This window comes from Papaver somniferum, chromosome 11 (assembly GCF_003573695.1).
Source record: "Papaver somniferum cultivar HN1 chromosome 11, ASM357369v1, whole genome shotgun sequence".
Taxonomy (NCBI): Eukaryota; Viridiplantae; Streptophyta; class Magnoliopsida; order Ranunculales; family Papaveraceae; genus Papaver; species Papaver somniferum.
In genome coordinates, this window is record NC_039368.1 from 20,693,613 (window position 1) to 20,710,539 (window position 16,927).

Genomic DNA, 16,927 nt, shown 5'->3' on the forward strand with positions numbered 1-16,927 from the left:
GTACCATAAAATAGCTACTAAAACCCAAAATTCATACGCATTAATCTGAAATCAGTATCATCCACCTGAAATTGTGTTTGTCCCAAAATTTGTCAGCATGACTAAAAAATGCAATCTAAACTTTTATGATGAGCTAAAAAAAATGATATAAACAAAATTTACTTTCTGACTTAAAATCTACACCATGATCCAAAATTTTCTCAAAAAAAAGTCAATCATGACCCATAATATATATATGCAATGCCCCGAAAAATGTCTCGCAAAATAAAGAATTTGTATTTCACCTCAAAAACGAAAAATTGTTGTACGACTCGGATGATTTTCAAGTCCTCAGCTTATAAAGTGAATCAAGTGATGCACACTCTTAACTTCCGAAATCGTCTTCACCATTTAGGCACAAGCCGCACAACGGAAAATGTCAATGTAACTACAGTAACAGAACCTCCCATGTCATCACACACCATACCATACCTTTAGATTCTGATGAAATGGAATATGTTCAGTCGGATAAGTGGACCAGCTGCAATCATAGTAAAGAAAACAACCTGTAGTTCCACCACCAATAATATTCCTTTCTTTTAAGCAACGCCATCTATAACTGATTTTTCAAGTTAGTTTTAAGCTAAAATTAAGCTATGAATTATCAAATGACACTCTCTCTAAAACACCAAACGAATCTATGTTATCTTGTTGGATGAGTTGTCTTCATGTGCACATAAACCACCTATATTAGTTGGTAATCAGTAATTAAGTATTAGTAATTGTGGCAATAATAGTACCATAGACGAGAGGCCATGGAGTGGAGACTCACATGTTGGTATTAGGAAACTGCAACTCCAACCACCAAATACTATTCAACTTTATCCTTTTATTGGGGTGTTGTTTTATAATTTGGAATCTAGGAGGAGCAGGGTTTAGTCAAAACATGAAAGATAAGATCATCATCACTACAATCTTGTTGGAAATCTGCATTAGGGATATCAGATCGTATAACTCAAAAAAAAATAAAAAAAAATAAAATATCAGAGCCAGGTTTCGATCCTGGGACCTGTGGGTTATGGGCCCACCACGCTTCCGCTGCGCCACTCTGATTTGTTGAACTCAGAACTAAATATTAGGCTAAGATTTTGACGAGTTTGACCCCTGGGCAATGGCCATTGCCTGGAGGGAGAGATGAAAACTTCAATGCGTTGTCCTCTGAAAGTTTTAACTTATCAACCTTTCTGGACTCGGAATTCGGATAATGTCTAGACTCAGGAGATCAGGTAATCACTAATCGTATCAGCACAAATTTTGAGATGTTAATTACATGTCCCTAGAAATATCCAGATGCACATTTACCACCTCCAGAAGAATCAAGTAATGTCCAACACAGTTCTGAGAGCAATTTGGAAAAATTCTTGCTGCCCCAAGCTACAGACAACACTCAACACATATCGTAATGAAAATACCTTACATTTTCAGTGCTCTCAGATATTTCCAGTTCCTTGCTAAAATTTTAGATGGCAATTAATGCGTGTATGCACACCCCCCATACTCCATTTTAGAAGCTTGAAATACATCGAATGCACCATATACGCTGAGAAAAATGGCGTACAACTGGTCGTGGTGCATAGTTTGAGTACAAGCTTCAGATTTGCAGGCACTCTTTTGTTTCTTGGTTGGGGGAATGAATAGGCTTAAGAATTGAATAATGTTGTGCCAGTGTGGAGTAGGCCGATCGAGTAGGTCAGATTGTGCTTCTGTCTTGCAAACGGGAACATTTCCATGTTGGTAAATATATTGAATGAAAAGGAGTTGCACATGTGAAGCTCTTACCTATTCGTTCCAGTTCGAGCGATGATATAAAGCTTGGTGAAGAAAGTGAGCTGTAGTGAACCTAATTTTCATTAAAGAGTTTCAGCACATTTAATTCTGAGCTTAAGAAGGAAGAAATGTTCCAAAAATATGTGTGAAATGGGTTCAAAGTCTTCCAGGTAACAAATTTAGGAGGAGGCTTAAAATACTTGCCAGAAGATGGAAAGAGAGCCAATTCAACCTCATCTGAATTGAAGTGTGGATTGTTGAGATCCCTTTTCAGTTCTATTTTTCACATCACGAAAACAAATTCCCTTCATATGGAAGGACATAACCGCAACTTGCAGCCTGACCTTATGATTTTACAATTTTTAGTCAGACTGGTGCTCTAGGGTCTTTTCATCTGACAATAAGCCAGGATTACTTTGATACTAAAGCTGCATCCATGAGTCATTTTGACCCTAAGTAACTCCCACAAAGTTTTTTTAAGCTTAGAAAAGCCAGGATTACTCAGGCAGCTTAAATCTACCAGACATGGGTTTGCCTAAGACAATTTGGACCGTTTATCACCATTAGTATTGCCTAACCTGAATTCGTGTGGTATTTCATTAATCTCGAAACTAAACGCACGGTTTGTGAAATTAGAATTTAGAAAATGAAGGAAACAATATCATCATCAGTTATTATTTCTTCCTACTAAGAAAGCAAAACAAGATCATCATCACTACAGTACAGCCCCAATAAAATTCCTTCAGAGTACCAATACTTTGGACTAAATGTGATGAACTGAAATATATATGTTGGGTGCAATAATCAAAAACAAAGAAAAATCAAATAAGCAAAAGTTATTGATACTTAGCTCCTTTATAATGGAAGTGATTGCTTTGACGAAACGAACAAGCTCCCCGTATCTCCGCAACAGCAACAAGGCAAAACTTTGGAAAATAGAGTGAGTCACGTGTTCAACACGCTGTCCTTAAGACATTAGCGCCCGGCTACACTCAAGAGTGATGCTATAGCCCTCACAGGACGGATATCTCCAGGATAAAACACCTTAATACACCTACTACTAGCATATGTAGTAGATGCTCAACTTGAGCTTGGCAACTCCGAAAAAACCGTTAAGGAAAATCGCGAATGCTTAAAAACCGCTATAAAATATTTTCTCTTAGGGGTCCCTCTAAAATATAGAGCAACCCCTTTCCCATAGATTTTACAAAAGTAGTGAATTTCTTTATATAATTGACAAATACAACTTAAGAAGAAAAACCCCGATGTGGGACTAAAAGGTTTATATAGTTTCTTAAAACTACTAAAAATTGGAAACTCCACGATGTGGGACTAAAAAGTTTCATTCACAAAATAAAACAATAAATAATTTTTTATTAAAACTTTAAAAAATTATTTTTTTATTAATCGTTTTCCAACAATCCCCCACATGAATGAAAACTCAATAAAACATGAAAACACAGATAGATCTTGGTAAATAAACATCCCAACCTCACGATCCAAACAGACTGATCGTGCAAGTGTTGAAATCATACTAGTCATTTCTACGTCCTCTCTCACACAAAAGTGTGTTGACCCCAGGGTCATACTATGGATTGCATAAATCATAATAGTATTGAGAGCTTTCATCTTTAATTCTCACATGGTGAGACTATAGGTATCTTTCACCAAAGTGAAAAAGCATGAACTAGTGAACCCTTAATGACCTTTAGGTCCTAAGTTCCAGTAATACCAAAACCATCAAAATGAAAATCACATAAAAAACGCAGGAAATACCATTTTAGGCAGAGGTGTCCATGAGGTCTTGAACCTTTGCTTAGTGAGATATTACCAGATTACTTGCTAGAGACAGTGAACTATGTCTTGAACTGCTAGCATTTGATGTAATTCGTGATAACAACCACGGGTGATATCTCCAAGATTGCTGCCAAGCTCGTGCCGTTTTGTCCGTTTTGGCCCTGGACGTATCCTGTTTCTCAGAATGCTCTAGAGAATCAGCTCATATTCTCACAGGAAGCGACCCACTTCCTCATTCAGATAGGTGAGTTTCCATAAAGAGTGTTACTGCTACACCCCACTTCAATCTTAAATTGAAACTATAGAACTCATTAAGACTTATTAAAAAGTCATCCTCCACATGCAGTCACACTATCACGTCTACACCATAGGGAAGGGACAGAGAATGAAAATCTCTGATAGTGTTTACCTTTACCCACCACAAATTAGTTGTCTCATTCGAAACCTTGATCATGGGATCTCCAGTCACAAGGTTGAGTATCCTTCATGGCAAGTTTAATATATGAGCTTAAGCCCCAACCCCCTCGATGCATTTTTAACTATCTCTTTGTACAAACTTTCGTCAAAGATTGCGCGATATTCTCCTTGGACTTTATCCAATCAATGGAAATAACGCCGATTGAGATTAGTTATTTCTTAGCTTTAACTATTATAGATTGGCTAACACAATGTATAGATATAGCTGGCACAGGCCTATCCAAAGAGGAATGTCTTCTAAAAATCATCTTAGGCACTCGGCCCCCTCTCATGCTTTATCTAACGCAATACTCTCAGATTCCATAATGAATTGAGCGATATGTTTGTTTGGAAATCTTCCAACAACAAACCCACATGTTAGAGTGAAACCATATCCACTCGTAGACTTAGACTCCTCTGAGTCAACTATCCAGTTTGCATCAAAGTCCCAAGGACAACAAGATACCTTTCATAAATCAAAAGAGTATTTTAGGTACCATAATACTCTACTCAGTGCATCTGAATTCTCTTGCTCTGGACTACAATTATATCCACTTAACTTACTCACAATATAGGCAATGTCTGGACTCTTACAGTTCATTAAATTCATCAGACATCCTATAACTTTTGAGTATTCAAGTTAAGATACTCCACTACCCTTATTTTTCTTGAGACTACAAGAATAATCGTACGAAGTACAAGCAGGTTTACAATCAGACTGATTGTATCTCTTAAGCACAACTCAACATAATGAGAACGACTAAGACTTATAAATGTTTGATTATCTTCTAATCCTCATCCCTAAGATTACATCAAAAGGGCCCAAGTCTTTCAAGTCAATGTTCTCATTCAGTGCATGTTTTTAGTGGAATTGATCACATCTATGTTTGTATCAAGCATATCATCAACATACAAGCATACAATTACACAGACATCCTTAACAAGTTACTTGTAGACATACTTGTCAGATTCATTAATTTAAATCCACTATCCATTATCACATGATTAAATTTTCCATGTCACTGTTTACGTGCTTATTTGAAAACCATACAAAGATTTTTCAAATTACAAACTTTGTATTCACAACCTTTCACTACAAAGTCTTCAGGTTGATCTATGTAAATTTCTTTACCTAATTCACGGTTTTAGAAAAAGCTGTCTTAACATCCATCTGATGTATCTCTACGTTCTTTATGGCAGCAATAACAATTAGTATCTCAACGGAAGTAATTTCCGTCACAATTGAATTAGAATCAAGGAAATCTACACCTTCTTTTAGTTTATAGCCTTTAGCTACCAACTTAGCTTAATATTTTTCCACAGTTTCATCTACCTATCGTTTCCTCTTAAAGACTCATTTACATCCCATGGTCTTACAACCTGGAGGTAAACTAGCAAGCTCCCAAGTCTGGTTCCAACGGACTGAGTCCATTTCACTAAATGAAGCTTCTTACCAGAATGGGGTTTCAGTAGATATTAAGGCTTCTTTACAAGTCTGTGGCTCAGACTAAGCTAGGCATGTTATGAAGTCGGTTTCATAAGAAGTCTCAAGTCTAATTATTTTACTTCTCTTAGGCTCAACATCAACTTCATCTTCCTTTAAAATAAGTTCTGACTATTTGAAGATAAATCTAGGGGATCAACAACACATCTCTAATGAGGTACAGGTTTAGAATAAACATGTTCAAAGAACTCAGCATCCCTAGATTCCGTAATAATATTCACACAATGTCAGAAAAAATCAGAACACACAACCAAAAATCTATTTGTAGAAGTATACTCAATACCCTATACGAAAACACAATCAACATTTTTGGTTTCAATCTAGTTCTTTTAGGAAGAGGAATTACAATCTTAGTCAAACGCCCCCACACTTTGACACATTCATAAGAAGGTCATCTACCGTTCCATAAACCATATGGAGTTTCATCTGATTCTTAAAAGGGTACTTTATTCAGGATATACTAGTTAAGAGGACTGCCTCCCCCCACAAGGCCGCAGGTAATCCTGAACTAATCAACATGGAAATTATCATCTCCTTAAGGATACGGTTGTTATGTTCAAGGCTTCTAATTGGTTTCCAACTTCAAGTTTATACATCTTAAGGCTTCTAAGGCGTCATCCTTATCCTAAGCAAGTATACAAGATAGTACCTCGTACAATCATCTACGGAAGTTATAACCATCTTTTACCACAGTGGTTTTGGGTTGAACTCATGTCAACTAGGCCTAACTGAATTAATTCTAAAGGCTTAGAATTACTCTGAACATTTGTGCTAAAAGATTTTATAGCATATTTTGATTCTTCACAGATTTCACTTTTGTGTTCAAAATCCAAACTAAATTTGGGTACGAAGCCTATGCTAGCCAGTTAAGCATTGACTTATAAGTTTACGGTTCCAAGTCTACCACACACGTAAAACAATCAATCACACAAAGATATCACAAGAATCAACTACGTTCACATCATCAGTTTTTCCGTTAAGCTTATATAGACCCAAAGTCCTATAACTCTTGCTTAAAAAATCACTGCCTAGTTACAACAAGTTTTCCAGATTCAATTAAGATCTTAAATATTTTTCCATCTACAACAGAACAAGATACAAGATTTTCGCATATGCTCGGAACATGAAAACTTCATTCAATGTGAGAATATTACAGATATGAGCTTCTGCTCGACCTTTTCCTTTTATGCAACCTCTATTGCATATGAGTTACTCAATAAGAGTTTCTCGACATCCCCTATCCTATGATAGGAGGTGAACAGGTCTCTGTTTCAACAAACATTCTTGGTGGCTCCAGAGTCCACCTACTGGTCTCTCACATTGGTTATTAAAATAACTTCCGACATCATGCCACCAAACTCGTTCTAGTTTGTTTCAACTAAATTAGCATTAACTTTCTACTTATTAAGGTTTTTATGTTGTCTACAATTTACTGCCGCGTGGCCAGAAATTTTACAAACATAACACTCACCCTTAACTAAAGTAATTCCGGATTCAGGTTTACGAAATGTACCTTTATCATGAAGACCATGCTTAGAGTTGCGTTCGATGTTCTCACATTTGCCATCTTTGGAAGATTTGTTTCCAACCACATGCGGCTATTAGCCATGTCCCTCGGAGATAACACCTTTATTCACAAATCACAATTCCAAATCAGAAAGTAAAATATGAGTTTTGAAGATAACATCTATATATACAAACTTCGTTTGAATCAGCGTTTCAAAAAACTCATGGTTACCCCACAAAAATTAATTTAGTTAACAACAATTTTCTGCTCGTCAGAATTTTTCAGAAACGTTTTTCTGTTTTGTAAAATATCAAAAAAATACTTTTACAACTCCAAAAATTCTGAAATTTTACGCGGGTAACTATCAGGATGTCTACTACGTTGTGTCAAAAGGGTTCATCGAAATTCCTTCTAGATTAAAAGATAAAATTGAAACTCTACAGCTGACCAGAAATTTGTTTTTGTTTTTCACTCCACAATTAACATCCATGATTCACAAACCAATCAATCGTTTTCGATTATTACAAATGCTAATGTCTTAAGATTGTTGGGTGCAATAATCAAAAACAAAGAAAAATCAAATAAGCAAAAGTTATTGATACTTAGCTCCTTTATAATGGAAGTGATTGCTTTGACGAAACGAACAAGCTCCCCGTATCTCCGCAACAGCAACAAGGCAAAACTTTGGAAAATAGAGTGAGTCACGTGTTCAACACGCTGTCCTTAAGACATTAGCGCCCGGCTACACTCAAGAGTGATGCTATAGCCCTCACAGGACGGATATCTCCAGGATAAAACACCTTAATACACCTACTACTAGCATATGTAGTAGATGCTCAACTTGAGCTTGGCAACTCCGAAAAAACCGTTAAGGAAAATCGCGAATGCTTAAAAACCGCTATAAAATATTTTCTCTTAGGGGTCCCTCTAAAATATAGAGCAACCCCTTTCCCATAGATTTTACAAAAGTAGTGAATTTCTTTATATAATTGACAAATACAACTTAAGAAGAAAAACTCCCCGATGTGGGACTAAAAGGTTTATATAGTTTCTTAAAACTACTAAAAATTGGAAACTCCACGATGTGGGACTAAAAAGTTTCATTCACAAAATAAAACAATAAATTATAATTTTTTATTAAAACTTTAAAAAATTATTTTTTTATTAATCGTTTTCCAACAATATATATATATATATATATATATATATATATATATATATGTAATTCCACCATGTAATTCCTCGAGGCCTGGTTTTAGTAGTAGGAGATGTCTCGTTCACGCGACAGACTTTCATGTTAGGTATTATGGGTTGCGCAGGGATAATGCCGACTCGTAATTCCTTACAAGCTTTAGGTGTAGAAGTGCCTTTGTAGGCTTTGCAGATATATTTCATGAAGTTATCAATATCCTGCCAATACGAGAAATGAAGTCAGTTTATATAAACATTAATATTGAGAGAGAAAAAAACGTCCATCACAATTGATAATAGGAGGAATACGAAGAGAGTGAGATCTGAGTGATGAGCGAACTTACCATATGTAGGGGCACTTCGTTCACCGTCACCCATGGAACATACTTATGAGGAGGGTTAAGAGCAGCAGTTACATTTCCATACTGTAATTCAAGCTGTAAAAAATGGTCAAGAGAGAGTTAGTTTAGATGCAATACAACACAGTTAAGAATGAAATGCAACAGAACAACACTCGATCTATACTTTTTGTCCCAATCCACTTGTGTAGCATTTATGAAGAGCATTCCCTTGGTCGGGCGTGTTGCTGTCTAAGCAAGAAGGCGACTCATATATCTTTCCTTCAGCAATGAAATTCTGCACACAACGTATGAATCCGAAAGACTCATCCTGAGACATGATATTGATCGCACACGCTTCCACTGTGTTCAGGAAACACTCATCCGGACCATGCTGCAAAATATCAAACGGAAAAGGAACCAAGCATTTAGTTGATTGGAAGCGTCGTAAGTGAAATGAAATATAATTAAAAAAAAAAAGTCAGAGAGAAATATACCTGACAGATGATTGTGCCGTTTTTCAAAAGCTTAGCATTTCCATATGGAACAAGATTGAGATCAACAATGTCAAAGAGTCCATATTCAAAGATTTTTGGGAGTTGATGGACTATGAACCGTGAACAGCCAAGACATAAAGTTTGATAGAGACTTAAAGTGACTTTCTCATCAGAAGCAGATGGACGTTTTGAGATGGCAGGAGCGGAAAATGAGACGATTAAAAGAGAGAAAAGAATGAGAGCAGAAGATGAAGAAGCCATGATTTTTGAACCTTGCACAAAAATTTCCAACTAGTACTGTCATTTGAGATGGGATTAGCTAGGGGTTCTTATAGGAGTTCAGTTTGCCATTTCTGGAATTCTTGAGTGTAGGACTCATTGAAGTTCAATTAATGTTTCTGTTTTGGAGGATATTGATTCTTTTCACACCAAATACCCCACTCTAGCTAGAAGCTTGAAATATATCGATCTGTTTGAGGGCAAGCTGAACAAAACCGCGTACAACTGGTCATGGTGCATAGTTTGTGTACAAGCTTCAGATACGGAGGCACTCTTTTGGTTTCTTGGTTGGGCACATAGTCTCAAGAATTGAATAACATACGTAATTGTGTGCCACTCATGTGGAGTAGTCCGATCGAGTAGGTCAGCTTCAAACTCTAGTACTCCGAGATTTTTCTTTGCTTCTATTTATTGCCAGCAAGAATATTTCTATGTTGGCAAGTATATTGAACGAAAAGGAGTTGCACATGTGAAGTGCTTACCCATTCGTTCCAGTTCGAGCGATGATATAAAGCTTGGAATTATCTTCTACCTTTTTTGGTGAAGAAAGTCAGCTGTGATGAACTTAATTTTCACTAAAGAGTTTCACCGCATTCATTTCAGGGTCATAAGAAGGAAGAAATATTTCCAAAGATATGTGTGAAATGGGTAAAGTCAGAAATAGGTATAATTGAAAGAGAAAATTGGGAAATTTGTTTCATGTAAATATCAAAATTTCAAAAACATTCCGGATTTGTATGTCTTCATTGAATGCATGCGTTGTTGATTGGTACCCACACAAATGAGAGTGAAACCAGACGGTGGTTTTTGGCGCGAGTCACTCTAGCTCCCGGGGCCGGACGGCTATCCAGCCATATTTTTTTTCATAAAAGCTGGGATGCGGCCTTTGTTTGTTTGATTCTCGAAGTTAGCTGATCATAGTAGGCCTATAAGCCTCTACAGCACTAATCGTAAAAAAAGTGGCAATAGGTTCAAATCTTTCCTTGATTAGCTAATATCCCCGTAACAGTCGGCTTTTTCCAAATGCTTTCCAAATGCATAACGTGATTGGTCAAATTGCCATACACGTATAGTGTTTTGGATGTGAACATCAACATTGTTGTCGTGGACATGGCTCTAGGAAATTCGACCCCACTACTGGTAACATGATTTAAGAACTTGGAGATACGGGAGGCTGCTGAAATGAGCAGAGACGCATGAGACAACTATAAGTTCTGCTGATACTCTGGACAAGAACATAACTAGCGGTACCTCCCGAGCTGGTAATGCCGCCCTACCACCAAGAAATTCAGCAGACCAGTGGAGACAGTGTCTTTAATTGGAAGAAGCGAACACTGGCACCCATCAGATGAACAAGTACATAATGTATATAAGAAGTTAACTACAAATAAATGACGTGCATAAAAAAGGTAGCAGTCGAGATGGCAATCCTTGAAATAAGAAATACAAAAGTAAGTTTGAGAGACCATTGCTATTTCTTAGAAGATGCAAAAGTTTTAACAAATCAAACAGAAAGGTCGTTCCAGTCCACCACAACCACTACTCTGGTAGGAAAGCAAAAAGCTATCCAACGCTCTTTCACATATGTCAAATTTTTCCAGTGCTTTTCATAGAGCATTTCTGTAAGTTCCTTTACTGGCAAACCTTCTCACTTGTAAAAATCGAAATCTGTGTCTGGCTTCTTCACATTCGTCCTGTAGCCCTTCTCGAAATCCTTGGGAAGAATAACATATCGGTTCTTGCGGACAGCATGCATTCCAGCTTCTTGACAAATAGCAGATATCTGATATCATAATCAATAATCAATCAATCAGTTAAATGGACTGTTGTATTACAACACACGGATTTCTACTTATTAAAAGAACAAGGCGAATTCGAATCAATTTGAGAATCCTAAATTATCTGAAAGAGCAAAAAGGCAAAGCTAAATAAAAATCCATGAGAATATGGAGCATCCGCAATAACTACTAGTAAGTCGTTGCGCAATTGCCCTGCCCTTTCTCTTTTTCACCGTCGTAAACCCTACCTTCTATATTACATTTTGTTCATTGATAACAGAAAAATTACCCTAGACTAAAAATAAGCAATCTATAAATATCGCAACACATACCACACAGTTGGATATTGAGCCACATAAAGACTCAGCAGAACTTACAGATTTCATTTCGTACCATGGTCAAGAGAGGTTACTAACCAAGACACCCCATAAAAGAACACAAAATATAAAATGTGAATCCTACAAACCTCTGCAGCGCTGATTTTATCTGGACGAGAAACATAGTCTTCAAGATCTACCTCATCGCTCAAGTTCATCTTTGCAGTGCATACCTGCACAAAGATATATTGAAGCATAAGTTTTACTGCCAGCAAAACACTACCAGCACAGAGGTCTGAACAATGTTAAGACTTCAGGCTAACCAGTCATCATTCTTTAGCCAAAAAAAAAAAGATAGCACCACCGATGAGAAATAGTTAAACAGAGGTAAAAGTTTCTTGATAAACAAACGAGTCTACCACAAGCAGAGGTTCAACAAATATGAACTGTTTTTTACTGAAAAACTACCCCAACCAGCTTTTATTCAAGTGAAATCAGTTGCCACCCACACAGGACCATAAATATTGTGACAGTAACAAAACATCAAAACGCTTACTTGGAACACCAGTCGCTTTTGTCGTCTATCAGGAAGAGGAAATTCAATTTTTCTGTCAAGTCTACCAGGTCTTAGAAGTGCAGGATCCAATGTGTCAGCACGGTTAGTTGCCATTATGACCTTAACGTTCACTGTTTGGTCAAATCCATCCATCTGCCAAAGCAATATGAAAAAAAATAGAAGGGTTAAGCTTCATAAACAAACAAAAGAAAAAAGCATAGAATAGCATAGCAGAACAAGCTCAGGCAAGTAAAACTATAAACTGGGAGCAGCTGTGCCCAAAACATATAGAGGGTATACAAGAAATCTTGCAGCACGACTCTTACCTGATTCAGAAGCTCCATGAGAATACGCTGAACTTCTCTATCTGCTCCAGTTTGGGCATCAAACCTAGCAGTAGCAATGGCATCTACTTCATCAATAAAGATGATAGCAGGAGCATTCTCTTTCGCAAGACGGAAAACATCACGGACCATTCTTGGACCCTAAAATAAATACAAATATCACAGCACACGTATTATAAGAAAGCACATATTGCATACATCAAAAATTGATAAAAATAAAAACATAAACATAGTTCTATTATTGAAAGGCTATTCTTCATGTCATACCTCTCCTAGATACTTCTGCACAAACTCAGAACCAACCACTCGAATGAAAGCAGCAGTTGTATGATTTGCAACAGCTTTGGCAAGCATAGTTTTACCAGTACCAGGAGGACCATAAAGCAGAACACCCCGAGGTGGATCAATACCAATCTGCTTGTATAGCTCGTGATGCGTAAGTGGTAACTCAACAGCCTCACGTATTTCTTGTTTTTGAATGTCACAACCTCCAATATCCTGTTAAAAATAAGAGAATTGGATGGGTATTAACAATCTGTTCTATCTCAGTTTGGCATGGTCTACCATTTATAAAAAGAAATATCACGTTGCATAATCCGTCTCACATGTAAAGTTCATAAGAAAGCATTAACTCGAAATGAACATCTTTACTATCCCAAATTGCATAAACTCAACATACCAAATATACTATCCCAAATCGCATAAACTCAACATACCAAATAAGAAGAGACGCATATGAGAAAAAAATGATCCACGTGCAAAATTATACTAGTTGAGTTCTCTTAATTTTCTAGATGCTCTCCATGAGTCCATCTAAACCTGATAGGCCAGATTTATGGACTAAAAGACCCAGCATATGCCAGGACGCAAGTACCATAAAAAACTTGTAATTGTATAAACCACAAATACTAGAGGGCTTAAGAATAGTAGAAACAGCTTTTATTTTACCTGGAAAAGTTTGGGGCTCTTGGACGGTACTACACTAGTGATAATACAGTATCAAGCAAGTTAGAAGATTATCATTTAAATAATGTTGGACGAGCATGTAATTGTCATGCTGATAGATTAATTAAGCAAGTTAAGAAGTCAATAAGTCAGTCTCCAATCTAGTCCTATCTAGGCTGATGTGGGATAAACAAAAACAGTAATGGACCTCCTGAGATAATACATCTCTGATATTTCTTATTAGTACAATACAGTAGTTTATAAACAGCTATATTATCTGAGAAAGTAACACTTAGATTCTAAGGAGACCTCGTGTAACCTTCTAATCCTTATTTAAATTTAGGGTTTCCTATAGGCAATTTTAAGGCTTCGTTGAATAATAGACACCACTATTTAGGGTTAGAATCCTAAATCTTACCCAAACTTTACAAGCTTCTACAAGTAAATCAAATATAATAAGCTCTAACAAACAACTGGGGGATAAGTTCCAACATCAAAACCCTAATTCAAACCCTAGAACCGACATGTCACAAAAAATTAGGTCAAAAGAAATCAGAGAAACAACAGACTTACGTTGTAAGAAACATCAGGCTTCTCAGATTGAGACAACAAAGAAATACTTGAATCAGCTTCAGGAGGCAACACATCAACAAGAGCATTTGAATGACGATGTAAAGCAACAGAAGCAGAAGGCTTCAACAGTTCTCTATTAATAGTACTTAAAATCCTAACATAGTAATTAGAACCAGTAGTTGAACCAACAATCCCATTATTTTGATCAACCATTTCCATAAATTGACCGATAACAAGAGGAACTGATTGAATCCTTTTAACTTCTTCCTGTGCTCTAAGTAATTCTCTCTTGAGATTTTTGAGTTCATCTTTAACATATTCTTCTTGAATATCGATGAATTCGAGTTGTCTTTGAAGATACTTGAGACGACCATACAAATCTTCTTCATCGTAGGTCATCGACTGTTCGTAGAGGTTTTTGAGATCAGATCCCATTGATGAGTATGATGGTGGTGGTTCTATGGATTTTGGTGGATCTAAAACCATGGCCGAAGCCATCTTTGTGATTCTTTTTTTTTTTTTTTTTTTTTTGCTGTTTCTTCTTCTTTTCTCGATGTGTTTCAGTAGTGAACCTCAGATTTTTAATTAGCCCTTACTCTTTGTTTCGCAGTCGGTTCTGGAAACTTATAGATGGGAAAATTCTTTTCGGTCAAGATACCTTTCTTTACTGGGTCTCGGATGTGGATTACCGATAATATTCTTATGGGCTTCATACTTTAAAGTTTAAACCCAGTTTGTTTTTTTTATTTTGAACGATTTTTTGGTGTAGCTCAAAATTCATTGGACGACCAAAAAGGGGATGTTTCCCTAATCCTCTAAATCCTCAAATGTATCCCTTAATCATATATGTTTTATTTTCAATCTGACCCCCTACTAATCCTTACCGTTTACGCTGCTCTAATCATCTGCATTACAATAACGAATTCGATTTGAAAATCAAATTTCATCCATTCTCGTTTGATTGAAATTAGCAAGTGCTCTAAAACCAACTACGATAAGATGAGATTACGGTGAATTTACTTCGTATAAAATGTTATTACTAGCTCAATAAGTTTCGACTATCATCATATATTATGAAATAAAACAACAATATCGGGTGAGTCATAAAAATAAATTTGATCATGTTATTTTTCCAAAAAAAAACACAAAGAAAAGCTAAAGAACACGACTCGCATCAAAAGAAAAAATTTATGTTTGGTCCTTTAATTAAGAACAAGGCCGAAACTATGACGTTTGGTATGACGGGACAAATGTTAGGTCTGACAATTTTTATTTTCCGAGACAATTGTCCGCAGTCAACAGACTTGTTGATGGGCGAACCGTGTTAATTGAACATTTTGTGTCATGAAATTAAGACGACAATTATAAAGGTTTTAAATTATGTATTGAACACGTGTACACCGATAATATACTTCGAAAAGTTATTTGAAACGAACAAAGAACTTATAGTACATCCAGGGTAGTATCATATGAAGGTTGTCCAACTATATTAAGTAATGTATCACCAAAAAATAGAATTAGCCAAACAAAATACATCCACACAAAATCAAAATAACAGCCGAGATTTCTATGGAATCGGTACTTTGTTCGGAGTACCACCATATTCAGTGCTGATACTCAACATAAACCGAACAAGAATAAGGAAACGATATGCGTTGAAAATAAAATTGTTAGAGCATTTCTTGGTTGAACCCACCAAGCGTTGGTATGTCAAGATTGGTTGTCACATTATAGTGAATCAAAACTCATGTTAAGAGTCGCTGATTATGTACTAGAGTCAACTTCGTATAGGTTAGCTTGAAAGTATTAGGATATGAGACATTACAAGTATTGGGAAGTCTTGAAGATGTGAAGAAGAAAGGAGCTACAACGACAACAATCATCCTTCCACTTGAGGTTAGTGATATTTGACTTGAACTGCATCATTCCCTAACGTATCTTTCAAGTCGTGCATATTGAAAACATAACTGCGAAGCATATTTGAACTCTAGATAGACATAGTATTAAGGAATACAATACGAGGTTTATTGCTTAACCATTAAACTTTGTAGTTAAGACATCGCCATAATCATTTGAATGCTATTGTGATTATGTATGGGTATGAGGTGAGGATTTCATCCTAGGGAACAATGTTTACATGTGTTCTAATGAAGTAAATTCATAAACTTGTTTGTGGACCGAAAAGGAAATTGCAAGGTGTTATTGGTTTTGTTATTCATTGCATATCTTATGAACAACCAATATATGTGATAGAGTATAACCGCTCACAACTTATTGTGTTATTGGTAGAAATATTCACAAAGACCTGACTTATGTATTAGTATAACTTTTATTAGTAAAGTCGATCTTAAGTAATTACCTGTGGTATAATCGGATTTTGTATGTCTGACCAATTAAAAGGAAAGGGGGAACCGATACTTGTAAGGGGTGCAGTACATCAAAGGGAATCGATCCTTGTATGGGGTGCAGCAAGGTTTATAGCAGAAAGGGGAACCGATCCCATGGACATGTGCAACACGCTTTTAGGCAAAGGGGAACCGATCTTATGGACATGTACAACACATATAAGTTAGATACCATATATATGTAGGGAACCGATCCTAGTACCTATTCAACCGGATTTTTGGAAAGCTAGTGTGACTATGCACAGGGCTCACATGGAGGTAGAACCGAAACTTGTTTGGTAGAACCGTAAACCCAAGATTGTGATTGAATGTTGGTTTGATCAATCACATAGTTCTTCAAAATAAGATGAACCAATTCTAAACTTATTTGGAAGTGTGGCAAATCGGTTTCAAGGTTGTCAGTGTGAAAGAGAACTTACAAAGTTAAGATGTCGACAAACTTTGAACACATGATGTGAATGTTTATTTCTTTAGTTGTTCAAAGATATTCCTTAACGGCTAAGGGAAGAGAATCCCGGGATCGAAACATAAGTAAGTTAAGAATCTTTTAATTAAGGTTATTAATTTCATTTTGTAGGGAAATTACATAATTAGTAATGTGCATTTACTAATTAGATTTTCCGAGAGATTTTGA

The 16,927-nt window shown here is 36.3% G+C and overlaps 2 protein-coding genes and 1 non-coding gene across 3 annotated transcripts; all 3 read right to left on the minus strand.

Moving 5' to 3' along the window:
• Window positions 1-1,020: 1,020 nt before the first annotated feature.
• Window positions 1,021-1,092, minus strand: TRNAM-CAU. Its single transcript has one exon. It is a non-coding gene; the product is annotated as a tRNA-Met (tRNA).
• Window positions 1,093-8,291: 7,199 nt separating this feature from the next.
• LOC113324209 (gamma-interferon-responsive lysosomal thiol protein-like) lies at window positions 8,292-9,386 on the minus strand (the record flags this gene model as incomplete). The annotated part of the gene is made up of 4 exons (XM_026572529.1): window positions 9,097-9,386; window positions 8,787-8,993; window positions 8,606-8,698; window positions 8,292-8,480 (listed from the first exon to the last, which is right to left on the minus strand). Coding segments are annotated over exons 1-4 (750 nt in total), but the record flags the coding sequence as incomplete, so codon positions are not given.
• A 1,333-nt stretch (window positions 9,387-10,719) lies between these two features.
• Window positions 10,720-14,479, minus strand: LOC113322021 (26S proteasome regulatory subunit 6B homolog). Its single transcript, XM_026570019.1, has 6 exons — window positions 13,889-14,479; window positions 12,638-12,868; window positions 12,353-12,511; window positions 12,027-12,179; window positions 11,620-11,703; window positions 10,720-11,158 (listed from the first exon to the last, which is right to left on the minus strand). The coding sequence occupies exons 1-6, from the start codon at window positions 14,384-14,386 to the stop codon at window positions 11,024-11,026; spliced, it is 1,260 nt and encodes a 419-aa protein (XP_026425804.1). The 5' UTR covers window positions 14,387-14,479; the 3' UTR covers window positions 10,720-11,023.
• Window positions 14,480-16,927: the final 2,448 nt, after the last annotated feature.